Source organism: Ostrinia furnacalis, unplaced genomic scaffold, assembly GCF_004193835.3.
Source record: "Ostrinia furnacalis isolate ACB-3 unplaced genomic scaffold, ASM419383v2 OfSCF4153, whole genome shotgun sequence".
Taxonomy (NCBI): domain Eukaryota; kingdom Metazoa; phylum Arthropoda; class Insecta; order Lepidoptera; family Crambidae; genus Ostrinia; species Ostrinia furnacalis.
The window spans coordinates 539,683-560,064 of NW_021134392.1; the positions used below are offsets into that span (position 1 = coordinate 539,683).

Genomic DNA, 20,382 nt, shown 5'->3' on the forward strand with positions numbered 1-20,382 from the left:
ATGTTGTATTTCATTCCTCTCTATAATAAGTAATTTTATTCAAATGTGCGTGAATCGTTGGAAAAATACAGATTTATAATGATCTTTTTTCTTTGTCAGTAGGTTTCAACGCTTAAAGGACATCTAAGACAAAAAAGTAAGTGAACCTTTAGTATAGAGCTCGTTTTGTTGTATTTTGTATTATTTTCATACTACGCACTCCTAAGGGCCGCTACACGCTTACTCGGGTCGGCAAAATCTGTCAAAAATCGCCTCTTGATTTAGATTTATTTTAAGGTGTAGTGTAGCTAAGTTAAATACAATTTGTAAATCTAAACGTGTTAAAACACTTATAACAACAGCTTCTGGTCGACTTAGACGTTCAACGATTAGGTACTGACGACCCGAACGTGCTTAGCTGCTTAATGTGTAGCGTCCCTAATGCACTCTATACAACGCATCCCCTAAGTATGTGTGCTCACATGCAAACGTCGTAAACAAGGTCTCAAGGTCATCAGAGATGAGAGCAAATCAACGTCGCAGAAATTAGGCGCACATTCAAGACCTTAGCCTCAGGTATAAAAATTTTTCGATTAATTAGTACTGCGAAGTCAACGGAAACCCTCGTGTGAAAAGTGTTCTCAGATAATTGTGACAAAAATAATTGGAACTTAAAGGTAGGATACCTACACCTCTGAACACCTACCAAGTCATCAACAAAAGTGGTAAGTACTCTACTTAAGTTAAAATCGTTGGTCTACCATCTTTTTTGAAACAGCACATTTCCACTACACTTACTACTTAGTGCCACTACGCGCCAAATATAGAGCTATAGATATGTACATATAATAGAGTTTTCAATGTGTTCATTGCAAGTACGAGCATTAACTCGCAATTGAAACTGTGAATTAGTTATGATTGATTTTAGAGTAGCTCATTTTTTACTGAACAATTGATTTTGCTGTAATTAATGCTTCTCTATTTATTTTTGTTAAATACCTATATCTACCCCTGCGAAGCCGGCTATTTGTAGCTGTAGATAAATAAATACAAAACTTCTAGTGGGTTACACTACACTTAAAAAGCCCTTCTTATCGCCCGATTGGAAGATAAATATTTCGGTCCCTAGCGTGCATCCGTAAGCTTTATGGACTGCGGCGGAATAATTAATTAAATTATCTCAAAGGCTCCTGGTAGTTTAGTATTTTGCAGTTCACATTTTGAATGACCAATGAAACATTTGCTGATGTGAACATTATTAACTACTGTTTTTAGGGTAAAATGCCCGGCCAAATTAATTGAAATTAAGGACTGAGTCCGGCTTTTGTTTTTTTTTTGACCTGGCAAACCTACCTTTAGGAGATTAGGGGTACATTGTTCATTTGTAAGCATTTGTTCTACTTAGATATTTATCGGCCGTTTGGTGTAGTGGTTCGAAACGGACTACTATTCCGGTTGTTGCGGGTTCAATTCCCGCACAGTACAAACATTTGTGTGCATGAACATATTTGTTTGTATTGGACTGGGTGTTTTCTATGTATATTACCTATGTATGTATTTACAAAAAAAAAGTATTTAAGTATGATATACGCTGTCTAGTACCCATAGTACAAGCTTTGCTTAGTTTGGAACTAGAAGCGCAGTGTAAAATGTCCAAGGATATTTATTTATTTATATTTCCAATTAGATCTCCAAGATAGACACTATCTATGTACGAGTAGGCACTCGTATATCATACTAGCTTTCCGCCCGCGGCTTCGCCCGCGTGGAATTTCGTCTGTCACAGAAAAACTTTATCGCGCGCGTCCCTGTTTCAAAAACCGGGATAAAAACTATCCTATGTTCTTTCCCGGGACTCAAACTATCTCTATGCCAAATTTCATCAAAATCGGTTGCGAGGTTTAAGCGGGAAAGCGTAACAGACAGACAGACAGACAGACAGACAGACAGACAGACAGACAGACAGAGTTACTTTCGCATTTATAATATTAATATAGTTGGGATGTGTTAATCTACAATAATATTTACATGACAATAGTTTCCTATTCCGGTACGTGCAATGCATTTTCCTAAGAAGTAATCCAATCCTAAAATAGTTAATCAAAATTCCGCGAAATTTTATACGAGACAGAGATTTGGTCTCTTTGTCCATATTTCAGTTGTGTCATCGTGTGTGTAGCTTGGCCTTCGTTCGTTATTGAATAATCTGCTTTTCACGTTTAGCCAGATTACAAAAGACAAAGGATTCACTGTGTCCTGTAGGTTCTTTACAAGCTATGTTTGCATACAACAGGAGCATGAAAAATAAGTAGACATCAAAGGTCGTTCTAAAATTTATTATGTTGCTGGCAATATGCAACGGATGGATTTAGGTAAAGCGGAATGTAGTCATTTGTGATTTTCATTTTGTTGTAGGTATATTATTTTATTTATCTCATCATCATTTCAGCCATAGGATGTCCACTGCTGAACATAGACCTCCCCAATGATTTCCACAATGGCTGGTTGGTGGCGGCCTGCATCCAGCACCTTCTAGCTACCTTTATGAGGTCGTCGGTCCACCTTGTGGATGGACGTCCTACGCTGCGCTTTCCGGTACGATGATATGATTATGCCGAATTTTAAATCTCAATTTTATTACACTTTGAAAAAAAACTTACTAAGAAGGGTACGAGTACCTATCTATGATTTGATTATCCTTACTTATTGATCCTATAAAGGCGGGCGCAAGCGCAGATGCGTGTGGCGGACGACTGGACGGGGCTTTGTGTACTATCTACGCACACAACGACAATGCGTACCCAACCGGTCTGCGATCGCGATCGAACGTCGAGTCTTTCGGCTTTCGTCATCGTAGTGCGCACTCGCTAAAATAATATTTTGTATATCTGAAAGTAGGGCTTNGGTAGAAATATTGTTCAAGCAAGCGACGGTATGTCTAGATGGATAATCACAAAAAGTTACGTATTTTTTTTGCGGAGCGAAGATCGACATATCTCACCTCCCCAATGGTCGAAGCGTGACTGACGTTAACCGAATAGAATGCTGTGATTGGTTGCTGGTGTTCGGTTTACCGGCAATCTTGTATTATTACTCAAAATTTTAGGTATCTAAAATCGTGTGACCAACGTATTTCGCTTTCTCAATTCAAAATAATTATAAGAAGATTTTTTTTTACTATTGTGTAGAAAGTATATTTAATTACGATGATTTTAGTATATGCTACACACAAATTGAATGAAAATTGTGAATGCAGTAACCAAATGTGTCATTGCAACCGAAGGTGTGACACGATGAGAACGCGAAAAATGACCCCGTTATTTATCGTTTCATGTGATTTTATCGTATTAATTTTGCTTGTATTACGATAAAATTTATTTTGTATGTAGCTAAATAGATATTTTATCATCTGATTTCAAAGTTATTGTTCTAACTTATACGGTTTATGAAGTATTATTGTGTGACCATCAAATTTGAGTGTAAATGAGAAGTACCCAAATGTGAGATATTTCCCCATTGACCCTCCGGACTCATAGAGTATTTCAGTAGCCGACCGATCGCGGTCGCAAATGGTCGTGCGCATGTTTCTTTACAGTCCCGCAAATCCCGCGGGATCCCGCCCCCATAATCCCGCAGCACGCGGGACTAAAAATGATGCGGGATCCCGGAATACCGAGATCTCGGTATTGCGGGATTGGAAGCCCTATCTGAAAGTGTTGTGAATGCTTATACTAAAACGTTTGTTTTTATTTGTATAGAGAACAATAGTGTCTAGACAAACCTAAAAAGGATTTAGGACGCTATTTGGATGAAATATGTAATTGCTCAATAATTAATAATAAATAAATAAAAATAAAAGATTGATGATTTTCAGAGAGCGCTGCTGCCCATTCTCTGTTTGATGTGTTCAATCTTTTAAACTGCGATCTCCAACCCGCCTGCCAAGCGTGGGGATTATGGCAAAACCCTCCACTATAGTGGAGGAGGCTCATACTCGTAGTCCAACAGTGGACTGTAAAGGGCTGTTGATGATGATGATGAAATAAAAATAAAAAAATGTATTCGTATATTTACTGGTCATTGGACATGTTAGACATTGTGTATGTTGTCTGATTATGCAGATTGCCGGTAGCATTTTAAGTAGGTACTCGTATCTAATATTCTTTTCGCTATAATAACTCATGGGTGCATAATCCCTGTGCCACTGCAATACGGTTCAAGACACTGGTTCCCGTTACACTTGTGGATCTTTTGATTCCCAGCACATAGTATCTAAATACAATTCAATTAAAGCAAATGGACGGCCACGGAGTGGTGGAACCCGAATCGCAATACTCGTTTCCTTTCATGTACATTTTAGAAATGTTTTTACGGGTTTGAGGACATAAAGCGTTCATATGCGGTTTAAAATCTAGCATAAAGGCTGTTTACATTTCCATATGAAATTCTGAAAAACCTAATATTCTGCGACAAATTCAAGTAGTAGCAAAAATTCATAATAATAATGTTCTTTATGAACTTTCAAGGAAAACTTAGTTTAAGAGTAATAGTCGTTTAAGTCACGTATTATAAAATTTCTTACGTAATAAAAATTCCTTAAAAGAAAATATTAAATGTGACTTTAGATTAAATACAAATAGGTAATTGTTTCTGAAATATATTGTGTTAAGGATGGACACTACGGAACCCTACATAAGAAAAATTTTTCTTATTTCGATCTTTCTTAACAGCCAAATGACGTCCACTGCTGGACAAAGGCCTCCCCCAAACATTTCACTCATTTACTGGGCTATATTGTAATGATTTGTTTTTTTTTTCAGCTTCCAGATGATTTTTTTAGCGTGGTTGTCCCTAGCCATGCTAGCGGGCACGCTAGCATTTCCCAGCGAGCATATGGTGACACTCTGTGGACGCAACCTGGCAGCCGCCCGTACATTGATCTGTATGGAGAATGACAGCGCTTCCGAAGAACACAGCATCCAGAAGAGAGCCGCCTTTGATGACTTGGAGATCCAGACGTACCAGAAGAGAAGTATGTTTATTACATTAATCGCGCTTCTTTAAAAATGCATGTGCTTTTTTTAGATCATTTTTACTTATTAATTATGTTATTATATGTACCTACCACTGCCGTGTTTTACTGAAACGCGTCACACCTTGCACTATTTTTGTATTATCATTTATGACAGTTACGTATGCGAGCAACAAATATATTACTTTGTGAGAAAATTGTGCTAAGCGTGGCTGAGCGATTTGTTATTTCCATTTTATACATTTACTTGTTGCTAAGATCTGTCACACTTATCATATCAATTTTATTAAAGTGATTTGCCGCGAATGTACTTAGTTTAATAGTTATTATTGCGCATCGAAACCACTGGAAACTTCCTACGTTAGTTAAATTAGCTCATGCTCTATGATGATAGCCGATCCTATCTGTGTGTCTGTCATCCAACCCCTCGTCTGCCGGACTATCAGAACTACACGTTCCAACGGTATAATAATTTAACTGTCCAAATAATATATTCAATACATTTTAAAATAATGAAGTGAATATAATGTTTGTAAATACACAAACCAAGTAGATAACTGGTATTGAACTGTATTGGTTTATTTTAGACCTACATTTGTGTCACGGACAGGTACCGTTCTAATTTAATTTATAAACAACGCACATAACGATAAAACGAGACTGTCTATATATGCCTTACTTCACAGTCATTAACTATTTAAAGTAATACCTACTTGAGGTTACATCATTCCTATTCAACATTTTGTCGATGAATTTTAGTAGCGTTAACAAAAAAAAATTACGACCTTTTGATCTATTTTCTAGATTAAATATGGATAAACATAATCGGGTCCTTTTTGAATGCTGGAGCAACGAAGATACTATACCACCAATTCTCACAAGCACACAGCATTTTCAACTAAAACCACTTTTAAACAAAATTATCAAGAATATCTATGCTGAAGTGGATCTAACAGAAGTAAACCTTATATTATTACCAAAATGCATTACCTGTAAGTATAAATAAATGTTATCCGGGCATCAGAAGAGGTTTAACTTTTATGAGGTGGAAGGCTGACTAGGTACTTGAGATACAGGTGTAATTACCTAGTTCAGGTGTCAGCCCACCATAGCCAATGCTTTAGTGTAAACTTATAGTTTTTGAATGTATTTTCTTTGTATAACGATTATGGTGAGGAATAAACCATAGTATATTAAATTCATTTTTTTACCGCTCCACTCATTATATTTTGTCGTTACTTTGCCATACCATAAGTTACGTAACAAGTAAAATCATTATCAATGTAAGACAATTGAACAATACTTATAAAAGACAGGAGCACTTACTTTTCATAAGACTATTATAGCAATTAATTTGAAGAGGAGAGGTACTTCGGACCTTAGTGCAATGTATAAAAAAAGTAATTTTCTGCGAAACACAGAAAGAACTTGGAAATACAAAATTACTCTTAAATGCGATGCTGTTGGTTCAGTAAAATAGCGATATTTCATTTTATCGAGAGGTTCGAGATTCTGCTAACCGTGGGTAGCATTAAAAGTTAGACGCCTTAACTCGATAGCCTGATAGAGGCGGACAGACTGTCCGGACATGTCCGGTAGACTATGTGATCTGACGTGTATTACCTACCCACAATAACAATGTTTAAACACAATTTCCAGGGCCTATTGTTTCACAACGATGGTCTTTAAACGTTTGGTCTATACTATACTGTGGTCTATTCTATACCAAATAAACGATTACCCAACTATGTTTGATCTAGTTTAATCGTGTCAAATACAAATAGACACAAGTATTTTTTTTACTAAAAGCCGAACATTGTATGTACGTAAAATGCTTATGATCTTATCCTGTACTAGAAATTTTTGTTTCATACTAGCGGCCGCCCACGACTTCGTACGCGTGGATCCCGTTTTACCCCCTTCATCTATCTTACGCGGTTTAGATTTTTTCATATTAAAATTTTTTCCCGCTAACTCCCGTTCCCGTGGGAATTTTGCAATATCCTGTTGTAACTAAGCTTTAAGTTTACTAAGGTACCTGCATACCAAATTTCAAGCGTCTAACTTAAGCGGTTTAGATTTTTCATACAAAAGGATTTTCTCGCTAATTCCTGTTCCGGTGGTAATTTCCTAAGTATACTAAACCTACCCAGGAGTATGAAGAATAATTGTACCAAGTTTCGTTAAAATCCGTCGAGAAGTTTTTGTTTCTATAAGGAACATACAGACGGACAGACAGACAGACAAAAATTTTACTGATTGCATTTTTGGCATCAGTATCGATCACTAATCACCCTCTGATAGTTATTTTGAAAATATACATATTTAATGTACAGAATTGACCTCTCTACAGATTTATTTTAAGTAGGTATAGATAGATAAGTAAATGAAATAATTACTACTCGTATTACTATAATATTACGATTTAAGTAGTACAATAAATACTCGTACGAGTTTTATTTAGCATTCACTCGTGAACTCTACTGTAGACCAACATAATTATTAGTTAACTCTACATTTTCCATGGAAAAACGCAAACGAAGTTGTCTTTTTTTGTTAAAGGTTTAACGGCTTTAAAAGAATAAGGATAAAAGACCTAACGTTATTTTAGTTTTAACTGCTCTGATTTTAAATTGGTGTAATTGGCTCTAAATATAAATTTAGATTTTCTATCAATCATCGATCCTAACTTTCGACTCCTGGTGCAAGGTTTTTAAGATCCCTTTTATGGTGGTGGGGTTCCAGTAACTAGTAAGCCACACATAGGCATTTGATTAATAGATAAATTAAAAATTTTAAAACACCCGACACAAACAAAAACTCTAAAAACTAACAAATAATATTTTAAACCTATTTATTAACCAATCCCGCCCCGACCCGCCGACATAAGTCGTCGATTTTTGACATGATGTCAAGTCAGAAAAAGTACAAGTCGTCGACATTATTTTTTAATAAATAGCCATCGACACCAAGCCCCCGGGGCTTGGTGTAGAGTCCTTATTAACCTGTCTGGCCAGGCCTTTACTTTAGGCCAAATCCTCCATTGGCCTCTGGACAAATTAGAAAGGGTCCTCCTGTAGTGGAGACTTGATGATTAATAATCATGACTGACATAAAAATATATTATTTTCAGGAGGTCTATTCCGCTTCCTAACCAAAGATATAATGTGGCCCAAGTTGTCTATGCGGCGCTCAGATGCGCAGGCGCTGCATCACTTATCCCATAGCGAGGTGCGCGAGAGGCGCTTCGTCGACGCCGACGATCCGGGACTCACCCCACCTAAGGGACTCGTGGACGAGTGCTGCCTCAATCCCTGCAATATGGACCAACTCCGCAGCTACTGCTAGTGGATAAGTCTCCAATCTTTCATGCCGTTCATGACTTTTTGTAACTTTTGTCTGTAATTATTTAGCTTTTTTATGCATTATAAAGAAATATTTATTTTAAAAATAGCCTTTTTTTTACACATCTAGTCGAACTAAGATAGAGACAATAGAGATCTACCCTGAATGATCTCTCCAATAAAACTTTAACTACAGCTCGTAGTGAATGCTCAAAGCGGGATTCGAACCCCCGTATGAAAGCTATGACATGTGTAAGGACGCATAAACCCGTTTTAATCAACCTGTTCCACTGTCAAATAAAATATTTGCGAACAACAAATTAGGTAGGTAGTACTGGTAATTAGAGGTGGGCGCCGATATACAATTGGCCGGCGGCGGCGCGCCGACTTTTTGATTTCGGCGGCGGCGGCGTCGGCGGCGTGACCTTGTTTGACCTTTATTCATTAGGTTCTTTTTTAAATCTGTTTTTTTAGTATCTGTCGTCAAAACTAATCAGGTGATTTGCAGTTGGTTGGGGTTTGACACGGTAGAGCCACTGGAGCAGTGGTTTACCCTAGTAAATTAGCTCTCTTAATCATAGATACTTTGATATTTGGATAGCGGGTTTGGCTGAGATCAGGTTCTCGTGTATTTCCTAAAGGCGAGCGTACCAATGTGCCGATAAAAGTACCATAGGCACATAGTTAATGTTGGATTAGCTGACTGTCGGTCGACCAAAGCTAGATGCCATATTAATATTATGTTCAGATCTGTTTAATTTATATTTATGGTCTTTCTATTTCATCCTACGGTCCAGGTTTTTAATGCAAGTTGATTGTAGCATTGTGTCGAAGTCTAGATTGGCCGGAGGATAAGTTTCACGTCGTATATGATAATATGGTGACACTTCGGGGCTTGCTTACATGCACCACTTGATCAGCCAAGCATTAGTGGCATTTAGAGGACTTTGCAACAGCCTAGTCGCTTTAAGATCACAGTTACATTTGAGGAAGGCCGCAGCTATCTGGTGTCTGGGTTACTTTACTAGTAAATGTTTAGAGTACCGAACCAAGTACAGTGTCCTGGGGTACTCCAGCTCTGCAGCTAAAAAGAGAAGATTTGGTCACGGAGTTTGATTTAAAACTGTCTGTCACTGAGATAAGACTCCATCAGCAGGTAGTAGAAGTGTGCTGGAAGGTACTTTTTAATTTCATAGAGTAGTCCTTAATGCTAAACCCAGCTGAAATTAAGGCGCAGCGAAAGCAGCCGTGCAGGATTCTTTCTTTTTCAAACATTGTACTGATTATGGTTGGTATGATTTATGTCATTTATGGTCGGGTATACTGTATTACATGGGTCATACTTAGACAAGGGAATAAACGAACAAGAATGATCCTTTTCCATAATTTTAACAATACAAATGTCAGATTAATTGAGCGTTAGGAGGAGAATTCGTTAGGCGACTTGCCAACCTTATGGATCATTTCCAAAGTTAAGAGACTTGCGAGGTTCTCACTCAGTATGTCATTGTCAAGACCATGGACTTCATGGTGATCAGCAGATCAAATGCAGGTGCTATACGACGAGGGTCCATTTTGGCTATTTTTTTAGCTTAGCCATCTTTCTTAGCGTTCGTTCGTTCGTTTCAGCCGAAAGACGAGGGACCTACCCACCTTACCTCCCGCAACCTTCACCAAATCGTCTATCCACCTAGTGGGAGGCCTGCCCACGCTACGTCATCCGGCTCGTGGTCGCCACTCAATAAATTTTCTGCCCCAGCGGCCATCAGCTCTACGAGCTATGTGCCCCGCCCACTGCCACTTGATTTTAACGATTCTGCAGGCTGTCAGTCACTTTGGTCTTCCTGCGTCTTTCGTCCTCTCTTAGCGTAGTAAGAATCAATCTTTTACTTGAGGAGGGTAAGCGGAAACATGGCGGTCAACTCCTCAGATAGTCACCTGACTATCTGAGGTATTGTACCTACAAAGATGTCCAGAAGCAGCATATGAAAAGATGCAAAATGGGCCCTCTCAAATCACAATGGGAAGGTTTGGCAACACAGCGTTTAGAATGGCGGGAGATTGTGAAGAGGCGAGTCCGCGAGTTTAAGGACCAGCGCACAACTGAACTCGACGCGAAACCCGATGATCAAATATCAATCCCGTCCATTTACCGCCATTCACTATAATTATATTGGCGGCATGCTCAGATGCTCTAAATGTGTGAGGAGTTTACCGCGAAGATCTGCTATGTAAGCCATCTTCGGGCGCACCAGCGTCGCCAAGACAGCTAAGTCGAAGTGGTCACCATGACCAAAATCGGTCGGATGAATTATCATCAGGCATAGCTGCATGTCTCGGATCAAGTCCAATACTTGATCTTATTTCGTTAAATAAACCTGCTTGTCATGTAGCAAATAGGTCTCAGATTTTTCTTGTCAATTCGCACATATAAGTATTACCGGACCTAATAGGCGGAGAACAGTATGAGGGAGGTACTTTGTTGCCTTCCAGAGGTTGTGGTTCCCATTTGCATTCCGAGATATATTTGCCAATCTCTGTGTGAGTAATTGGCTTAAAGTATAATCCAATAGTGTGGGTTGGGTTGTCTGCCAAACGAAGGCGGCAATTTTTTTATGACAGCAAGAGGGATTGGCGCCTCTCGCGATCAATTATTTACTAGACCAAAAAGCATTGAATAATGTACTGGATTAACTGTTAATAGTTCGCCTTGTGTCCTTGTTGTGGAATAAATTGCAAATAGTTGGTACAGTATCAGTATCGGCGCGCTGACAGCTGGTCGTCGGCGGCGGCGGCGTGAAAAAATTCGCGGCGGCGGCGGCGCGCCGGCGTGGCGCCCACCTCTACTGGTAATTCATACATAGGTATATCCAATCGGTGATCAAATATTATGTTCGAATATTGACCCAAAAAGATTACTCAATTATTTTTAGCAATATTCAAGATTTTAACAATAGCCAATAGTGTCGAATTCACCAAACAAAGTACTTAATTAAAAAAATATTACTTTGAAACGGAATTGCAAAAGGAAAGTGCAGTGTCTTTTTACTGCAGTACAACGCTGTCTGAATGCTTATTAAATAAGCGTCCAAACCAAGCTTCCGATCAAAGTAACTTAGAGCCAAAGCACACGATGCGTTGCGGTTGCGGCAGCGGTGCGACGCGGTGCGGTGTCGCTGTGTCGTCTACATGGAAATATGTAAGTACTACTTAATTTTATTATCTGTGTGTGATGGAAATATCTGTGGCGCGCACGCGAGCGGTGCCATTTCACGCCCCGCGATACGGCGTAGGTAGTAGGTATTTGCGGTGCGGCACCACAACGCAACGTGTGCTTTGGCTCTTAGTTAAATAATTTGGATACAGATATGTGTGGATTAATTTATTATCTGGAAAGTATATGAAAGTAAAGGCTTCCTCGATTCGCTATGATAGAAAAAAACTTACAATACTTTTACTATGTTTTAAGATGAATCTAACAGATCGTTGACGGACTAACTAATACGTAATGGTGTTAAGTTGGGATTGTACTTTGATCTGATGGGCTAATTAATTGTCACACGTAATTAAGGGGCAGATATTCAAATTATCGTAATTGACATTCAACAAATAAGGCTACTGGTGCACTGTATTTTTTCTTCTACTTTTATTCAATCCAGAAGCAGAAGCAGAATTTGTTATAGGTAGTAGTAGGTAATTGTGCTAGTCTATCTAAAATTTAAAATCTGGTATGGTTGTTAACCAGAATTGAATAGAATTATTTTAAATACCTTTAAATCAAAATGCCTATTCATTTTTCAAAACACACAATTTATTTTATTTCATTGGTATTCGCATTTCCTATATAATAATACACCTAGTAACATAACGTAAACTTAAAAATAAAAACAACAACAAAACAAAGCTTCAGTGGGTACAGACTATGACTACCCTTACCATGTTGGACATGAGGGCACGACTACTACTAACACACACAATACATCTTAATACTATCAGTATGGTAACTGCAATCAGTTTTACACCAATTGTTTAAAGCTTCCTATAAGAACGAACATACGTATCTTTGTAATAAAGAAATAGGGCACCCTACTTCTAAGTAGGGTCTACTTCTACGAGAGATTCTTTTGACTGAGTATTTCACAGCACCAGCCTCTCCTAATAAAGAAACAATCGCATTGCCGGCACAAATTTTCGCATGGCATACAAATAGATAATTAATGAAAAAATAGTACCTACGCGTTGTGCCATGAAGCGACTGTTCCTTTACATCGTCGTTGACCAGCAGCAACTATCCAGTCTTGACTTTATGGCAGAAATGCTCTTTCTGACCAAAGACTAAGCATTCAACAAACACACAGGCCATGATCAGATTCAGGTAGTATACGATTTTTTTCATATCAACTTAATACGTAGTATCAATAAATTATTTTGGGAACTGCCATGTCAATTGCTGAGCATTATTTGCTGGCTGGCTTACTTGTGGCTCCGGTTCAACGGCTTTAGCGTCTTTGCTGTCAGTCACGTTGTTATCGCTACGATCCCAACCGTGGGACTCGTGCACATGTTCGTGGTGGTCAGGTGAGGGGAACCATTCAGATATCCATACTGGCCTCCAAATCTTCTTCACGCCCGGTACCCATATATCCTTCCAATCAGGGACCCAGATTTGCTTCCAGGCTTCCTTCCATTCCAATTTCTTGTCAGGTACCCAAATCAGTTTCTTTGAGGGCTTCCAGATTTGTTGCCAGGCTTCTTTCCATACTAATTTCTTGTCATCAATCCAGATTTGTTTCTTTTCAGTTTTCCAGATTTGCTTCCACTCATCTTTCCAGACTAACTTTTTGTCTGGGATCCAAATTTGCTTTTTGCCTGGCTTCCAATATTTCTTCCATACAGGTTTCCACACAAGTCTCTTCCTCCATAGATCGTGAGATGTATATTCCCAACCATCGTGATCTTTACCCAAATACTTTTCTCCAGGAACACCTTCTTTTACCCACTCGGGCACCCAAATCTTCTTCCACGCTGGTACTTGTATGTCTTTCCAACCCGGAACTACGATATCTTTGTAAACAGGAACTGTGATTTTTTTCCAGTCCGGTACTTTCACTTCCTTCCAAGCTGGTACCTTGATGGGTTTCCATTCGGGTTTGTATATTTTTTTCCAGTCAGGAACTTTGATTTCCTTCCACACTGGTATTTTAGTTGGTACCCAAATCGGCTTCCAGATCTTTTTCCATGACGGCTTCCAAATTTGTTTCTTGGCCGGCTTCCAGATCTTTTTCCATCCAGGTTTCCAGATAAGTTTCTTTTTCCAGTAGCCCGGGTCGTGGTGGTCGTGATGATCGTGGTGGTCGTGGTGTTCTTCGATATGGTGATGCTCGTCGACGTGGTGTTCGGCGTGCAAGTCGTGGTGCTCTTCGTGGTGATCGCCGTGGTCGCTCACCTCGTGGTGGTCGCCGTGAGCGTGAAGGCCGTCGTGATCCTGGAACGGGTTCACGAGGTCCTGGGGTGGTGCGGGGTAATCGTACCCGTCACGTCTCTGCGCTGTGGCAGGGTTTTTGGTTGAATCATGTTCCAACTGTTGCTGAGTCTGTTGGTTTTGTTGTATTAACGCCTTGCCCGAAACTAGAGCGATTTGGAAAATTACCGCTAGGGTAACCTGTAACAATGCAAAAAAAAAATGTTATACTTGAAATTGTCTTAAAACATTCGCATGCTTAATATGGGTCGCTTAGCAGGCAAGCGGTCTTAGGCATCCATTTTTCAAAATTCCATTCGCTACGCTAGCTTTCCATACAAAATTTATGAATACCAGGGCAATTTAATGAATACCAACATTAATACAACGTTAATATTATGCTTGCATCAAACTATGTTAATTAAATAACAATGATAAATGAGATAATTGATATAATTAATGATGATATCTGAAACAATTATCTAACTCATGCGCTTATTCGGATCGCACAAATTATACAGCGGTTGTATCACAGCACAGACAATTTATTACGTAAGGTCGTTTAAGCGGATCACAAAAGGAAAGTGCGGACGATCGTGGCCGCGCGAGTGGGAACCGGACCTAGGCAGCTAGTCGCTCCAGGAAGTACCACGGCAGAAGGAATTCACAACATCGCCAGCTCTTTCAACTAACTGAATCAATCGACAGATTCTCGAAGAAACTAGAAAGTGTAATAAACTAAATCTTTTACAACCTTTAAATGTTATGTTACTTGTTGATGGCAATTTAAAAATCGCTCTCATAACCACTCGATCTAGTTGATAAATAAAAATTATTTGCTTTACATAATCAAATAAATGTTATTCTATGTTACCTAATTGGGCATTGATTAGCGTTTAGATAAAGTGTTTTGCTGAATCTCACGCGGATGTGTCGTAATCCTGAGGATGTCACCGATTTCTAAAATTATTTTTATGTTGTAAGGATTCTTGAAATTCGTGACTCGCTTATGTAAACTAACGGGGAAAATTCAGTGTGAAAGTGCATCTGGTTCGTTAGCGTAGTTCACACATGCGGCTAATAATACGAAACGGCACACGTCCGATATTATGCAAGAGTTGCGCAAGCAGTGGACAGGGTGACAATACCCATTGACACCCACAATTGTAATGTCCGTCCTTATAGGCACAAGAGCCGAATAATTCTCTACTTATATGTCTGTAATCGATGCGAATCTATCGCGGACACCGTTCGGACGCCGAATCCGGTCCGGTCTAAAAATAAAATATCTATCGACAGGAACAATTAACGAGCATATTTGGCTTTTTAAATGTAATTGTTTTATGTATTTGTCTACAAACAGACAATATTTTTAAAATTATATTTCTACGTAGCCCTTATTAGATGTTTTGGATGTTATTAATCATAATAATTATGTTAGTAACTAAACTACGTAATTGTTTAAGTATGCCGCGATATTGTTACTACCCTTTTTGACGCATTTATAAATAATAAAATTTATTATTTAATTAATTAATTAATTAATTAATTTATCCTTCCTTATGTAAAGCGTAAAATTTTCAGTGAAATCCTAGGACTAAGAGGGAACCAATCACCTCACTCTTCAATTTTATATCATAAATGCTGTAAGTTGTGAAAATATAAAAAGAAAACGTTTTCTCCTTGAAAATACACTAAAACAAAAAAGTGGCATATGTAGTGTTGATATACATGGCGTCCATTGTTTCGACCAAAACCGGCGTAAAACTTCAGCGGTGCTTTACGCGTCGCTTGCGGCTAACATGTTTCCGTATCAGTTTGCAAAATTGTGTAACTACCACAACCATAACATTGGTATCTTAAACGATGATCATCTTTCTAGATAGCGGTGAAATTCTCAGAACGAAACGGAAAGAAAACGCAATTTGAAAACACTTCTAAAAATACTCTACTTAGTTGAGATATGCCATGCAATTAGAATAAATTGTTAGAACAATAGCGAGAAATTAGTAAGAGTTGAGAGATAGCTTTGAGTCGCGCCTACAAAAAGAATCACTGCCATTGTTATTGACTACTGCTCGAACATGTCACTACTCACTAGGGCGGTTAGGTTTTTCTCGCGGCATGAGATCGTGAAAAACTGACACTCTAATTGAAAATATCCGCATGGAGACGTTGAATAGAAGTTAGTAGTCACTGATTCTATGAATTAGAAAGTATTAATTTTAATTAGAATAAAAAACAACGGGAATAAAAAACAAAAAAAACTTATTCATTGGACTTAGAAATAAAGTATTAAGGTTAAATGGGGCTACTGAAGACAAACAATAAATAATTTAATTCTAAATCAACGATAAAAATAAAAAAGTAAAGAATATTTTTCAAGTAGTTATCATTAATTAAAAATGAAAAATCATTTTTGCGTTTGCTCTATCTGAAATATTTTTTCGAAACTTATTCTGCACAAACTATTTTTATGAATTAAATAAAATTTAAAAAAAATTCTAAATTGCACGATACCCCTAATTTTCCACTTCTTACCGTCAACCGAAAACACAAAAACCGAAAAATTTAGGGAACGATCCCGAATGAATTACTAGGACTGACACTGACCACTTGGCTCCAGAACCCTCGCATGATGGGGCGGGGGACGGCCGTTCCACTAGCTGTCGCCGGAACTGTTTCTACTCTATTATTTTATCTCGGGTTCGCGCTTATATATGAGCGAGCCCACCCTGAGGTGGGGCGTCTGCGCATTCACTTTCGCGACACCCCACGCGCAGCCTCACTCGCAAAGACAACCGTCAGGGTGCGTGGGATGTCCACCCGATATATTCCTGTATTGTCCCGTTTTTTTTAGAACAATAGAAATAGAACCTTCCAGATAATATCGACACCCATTGTTACTAATTATGGTATCACCTTATGTCCTTTTGCTAGGTCAAGACCTCCAGACAGTTATTTATAAACTAACAACCTTTTAGTGTCATGTGTTTTTCCAGAAATAGAAGCTTTCAGACTTGGCTAAGAAAAAAGCAAGCGATCATGGTGAAGTTGAATTCAGCAAACATAATTATTAACAGTAAAATGGATTAATTATAATTTAAACTACCTACTCTAAAATATTAGGTACTACCGTTACCACCTAGCTATATCATGTTGTAAAATTGTCTACTTTCTTATTATAATCTACATAGCAATGCCTACGCGTAATGTAGAAAACGGAATACTAATTAAGATTTTATTACTTTTAGAAGTTTTTATGTAAAATGCAAAAACATTAAAACATTTTAAAATCAGTACCTCTAGGTACCTCTATTACGAAAAACTATATATTATAGCCGCCCTAGGGGGCGCTGTTTAATTTTTCATACAAAATTTTTCGATGACACTTTGAATACGCAAACGAAACGAACTCGAAAGTTTTTCGTACTAGAGGTACAGAGTTGCATCAATTATTTTGTGCCTGGCATCCGTATACAATTATATGTCGATTAATTTAAGGGTCGTATTCCAAAACCTGATTCGAGCCTGTGATTGGTCTCAATTTTAGGATCGAACCAAACAAACCAAAAGCTTCAAATCTAGTTTTGAACGTTATTTTGGAGTACGAGCTCGAGACTCACGAAAAGCCATTTTTAAAAATTGCTTAAATGTATATCCCTCCAGCAATTTCCCTACAACGCTATAAAAGGAGCGGTAGAGCCAATGAAGATGTAGAGATAGGCAGATCAAGTTTTTGTGAACTTTATTGATTGACAGTATCACTCAGTTGACAGGTTTTAAAGGGCTTCGATTGTTAGTGTAGATTGTGAGCTGAGAAATACACTAAATAATGTATTTTGAAATTTATTTATTTAAACTTTTGCAGGCCGCCACCATTGTGGAAATTATTGAGGGAGGCCTATGTTCAGCAGTGGACGGCCTATGGCTGAAATGATAATGATGATGAAACTTTTTCACATAAAAGTGATGTACAGTTGCGGGATCAGTGCCGGGTGGCATTCTCTACCAGTCAATCACGGGTCAAGCAGAGAAACTAATTAAGCATTAACAGTTTGGATAATACTATACCTACTTACATAAGATTATGTACATAAAATAAGTAACATAATAATAGGTCATATTATTTTAATAGACATACACATGTGTGTCTGAGATAAGGAGAAAAAAGAAAAAGTCCTATTCCTTAAAAAGGTTGCGCAAAGCTTTTTTAAAAGTAGAGAGTTGGTTTGCAATTAGGCTGGAAGGCCGTTCCAGAGCCGTACAGCGGAGACTAAGAAAGAGTTGAACATGAAGCCGGTGCTAAGACGAGGGGTGACAAGCTGAAGAGTCTGATATCTGTAAGCGTGACACAAATCGTCTACAGTCACCATTAAAATCTTAATCGAATACTACTTCGCAGGGGGCAGCTCCTGCAGTTTAGATTTTCACGACCAGTTCAAGCACTAAGATCTTAAATTTTAAATGCTTATTCCGTGTACAATTAACTTTATAAGCATGACTAAACAGAATTGAAAATATTGTTGCTTTGATCTGGCCACAAGTTTTAACTATCTATCCTTTATTGATATCATATTATTATGTAGATCGACTTAGTATTGTGACTCTCTTTTTAAATTCCCATATATGCCCAGAGGCACGAAAGCGACCCAACCCAATGGGTACATGTTTTCTTGCGATGCCTATAAAAGAAAATGTAAATATGCCAAATTACATAAATAGGTATCTGAGACCGAAATAGTTCTGGCCATATACAACGTGCTCCTTTTGTTTTCCGGAAATTTTAGGGGTATATTCTATCAATAAAAACTAGTTAAAGTCTTAGGAATATGTGTTTCTAAAAGCATATTTTTGAAGATATTTTTAAGATACCTAGTTGATTTAGATTATAGTATCATCAATCTAGTTTTTTTTTTCAAAATTGTCACCTAGTCTTTTTGTGCAGACTTTTTATTGATAAGTGTATGTAAATTATGAATTATTTCAGTGAAAAATTAAGTTTTTAAATAATTTCGTATGAAAAAATAAGTCGAAAAAAATTGTTGAATTTAACAAAAAATGTAATGCCATTCCATTCTTTGAAGTGGTCTTATTAATGCCCTAGAGTTCCAGGAAATCAAAAAGAGCACGTTGTATGGGTTAAACCTAAGAATAATACCGATTTTATAGAAATCTCGTCTGAGGCAATGCTACGTAAGTTTTCGATTGTAATTGACCTCTACAGATCTTACTTAAAAAGAGAGAAAAAACACAACATAGAATCAAAATCGTCGAACTTGTCTAGAGGTCCTGTTCAGCAATACCAATATCTAGTGTCCATATTACTTTTTGTAAGAAAAATTACATCTCAAACTTCTTCAGTCAAAAGCTCGTGTACCTACTCTCTAGAGCAGTGGCTCCCAAAGTTGTCTGGGCTACGACTCATATCTATTACAAGTTCCCAAACTCGGGACCCACCTATAGGAAATTTCGCTCGCTGCCCAGCGGTTGGATCGGTAGGGTGGTGTGTCGTTCTACAGGCAGGGCCCACTCAATGTTCGCTCGCGACCCACCACTGCACTGGGTCGCGACCCATAGTTTGGGAAAACCTGCTCTAGAGTCCTTAGATGACAATCGCCCACGTAGCACGGATCCGCAGAATCGGATACTGTGTGACATCACTAAAGGTATGTGTCAATTGTTTTTATTTTTTAACTTTTATGGCATATTTTACGCAACATCACAATCAAGTACATATGTTTAAAGTAGGTTTAATGGTTCTTAATTAATTTTACTAATTTATTTATTTCATTAGTTTATCTCTAGATTTATAGATAATAAACCGCCTCTGTGGTCTAGTGGTAAGACCACCTGCTTCAGACGCAGAGGTCCCGGGTTCGATTCCCAGTGGGGGCAGATTTTTCTGTTCGGTTTGGTTGGTGGTAGGGCTTGTTCTAAGCCCGCCTGGCTAGCTACCACCATCTTACCTAAGTCTGTCGCCATAACAACAATGTTAACAGCATTGTTGTGTTCCGGCAGTTAGAAATAAGATAGCCAGTTCCTCCGTGGTTGAGGATTCCGGGTGAAGCTCGCTTCCACCTTCGGCCTGATCGTCACTTACCATCAGGTGAGATACAGGCCAAGAGCTTCCTCGTTGTGGATAAAAAAAATAATAATAATAATCAAACTAGATCTAAAATAAATTGGATTTAGGACTGAAAAAAGTCTTTATAGAGAAATTGTTATTGGAACTTATTGGAAAAAAATAATGTAAACATTAAATTGCTATATTTCACATTTTATTTTTATCCGTAGACGTATTCATTACATACATTAGCTATTGCAAATCGGCCTTAGGGTTAAACTACCTCTTCTTGTTTTGGAGCAAAATAAAACGCGAAAAAAACTGATCTGCGATATTGCACCATTTAAGCTTGTCGATCAGGAGCGTTAATTATGTTGCGAGTGCAAACGCGAAAACATTTTCGTTGGACGAAGACGGAGCGCTCGACCCGATGACAAAAGTGGTTCTTTAGGCTGCCTGCACATGTGTTCGATCTTTTTCATCAACTCATTGATCGTCA

The 20,382-nt window shown here is 38.2% G+C and overlaps 2 protein-coding genes across 4 annotated transcripts; one reads left to right on the forward strand and one right to left on the reverse strand.

Moving 5' to 3' along the window:
• The first annotated feature begins 90 nt into the window (after nucleotides 1–90).
• Nucleotides 91–8,456, forward strand: BmILP (insulin-like peptide). Of its 3 annotated transcripts, none has more exons than XM_028313146.1 (3): nucleotides 91–136; nucleotides 4,800–5,011; nucleotides 8,145–8,456. In XM_028313146.1, exons 2-3 carry the CDS (start codon nucleotides 4,807–4,809, stop codon nucleotides 8,357–8,359), a joined length of 420 nt encoding a protein of 139 aa, XP_028168947.1. In that variant the 5' UTR covers nucleotides 91–136; nucleotides 4,800–4,806; the 3' UTR covers nucleotides 8,360–8,456. The 3 variants fall into 3 exon arrangements, with proteins under 3 accessions (XP_028168947.1, XP_028168946.1, XP_028168948.1); XM_028313145.1 differs by lacking the exon at nucleotides 91–136 and adding an exon at nucleotides 559–704; XM_028313147.1 differs by lacking the exon at nucleotides 91–136 and adding an exon at nucleotides 568–656.
• Nucleotides 8,457–12,397: 3,941 nt separating this feature from the next.
• Nucleotides 12,398–16,498, reverse strand: LOC114358953 (uncharacterized). Its single transcript, XM_028313143.1, has 2 exons — nucleotides 16,430–16,498; nucleotides 12,398–14,017 (listed from the first exon to the last, which is right to left on the reverse strand). Exons 1-2 carry the CDS (start codon nucleotides 16,451–16,453, stop codon nucleotides 12,779–12,781), a joined length of 1,263 nt encoding a protein of 420 aa, XP_028168944.1. The 5' UTR covers nucleotides 16,454–16,498; the 3' UTR covers nucleotides 12,398–12,778.
• Between the last annotated feature and the right edge of the window lie 3,884 nt (nucleotides 16,499–20,382).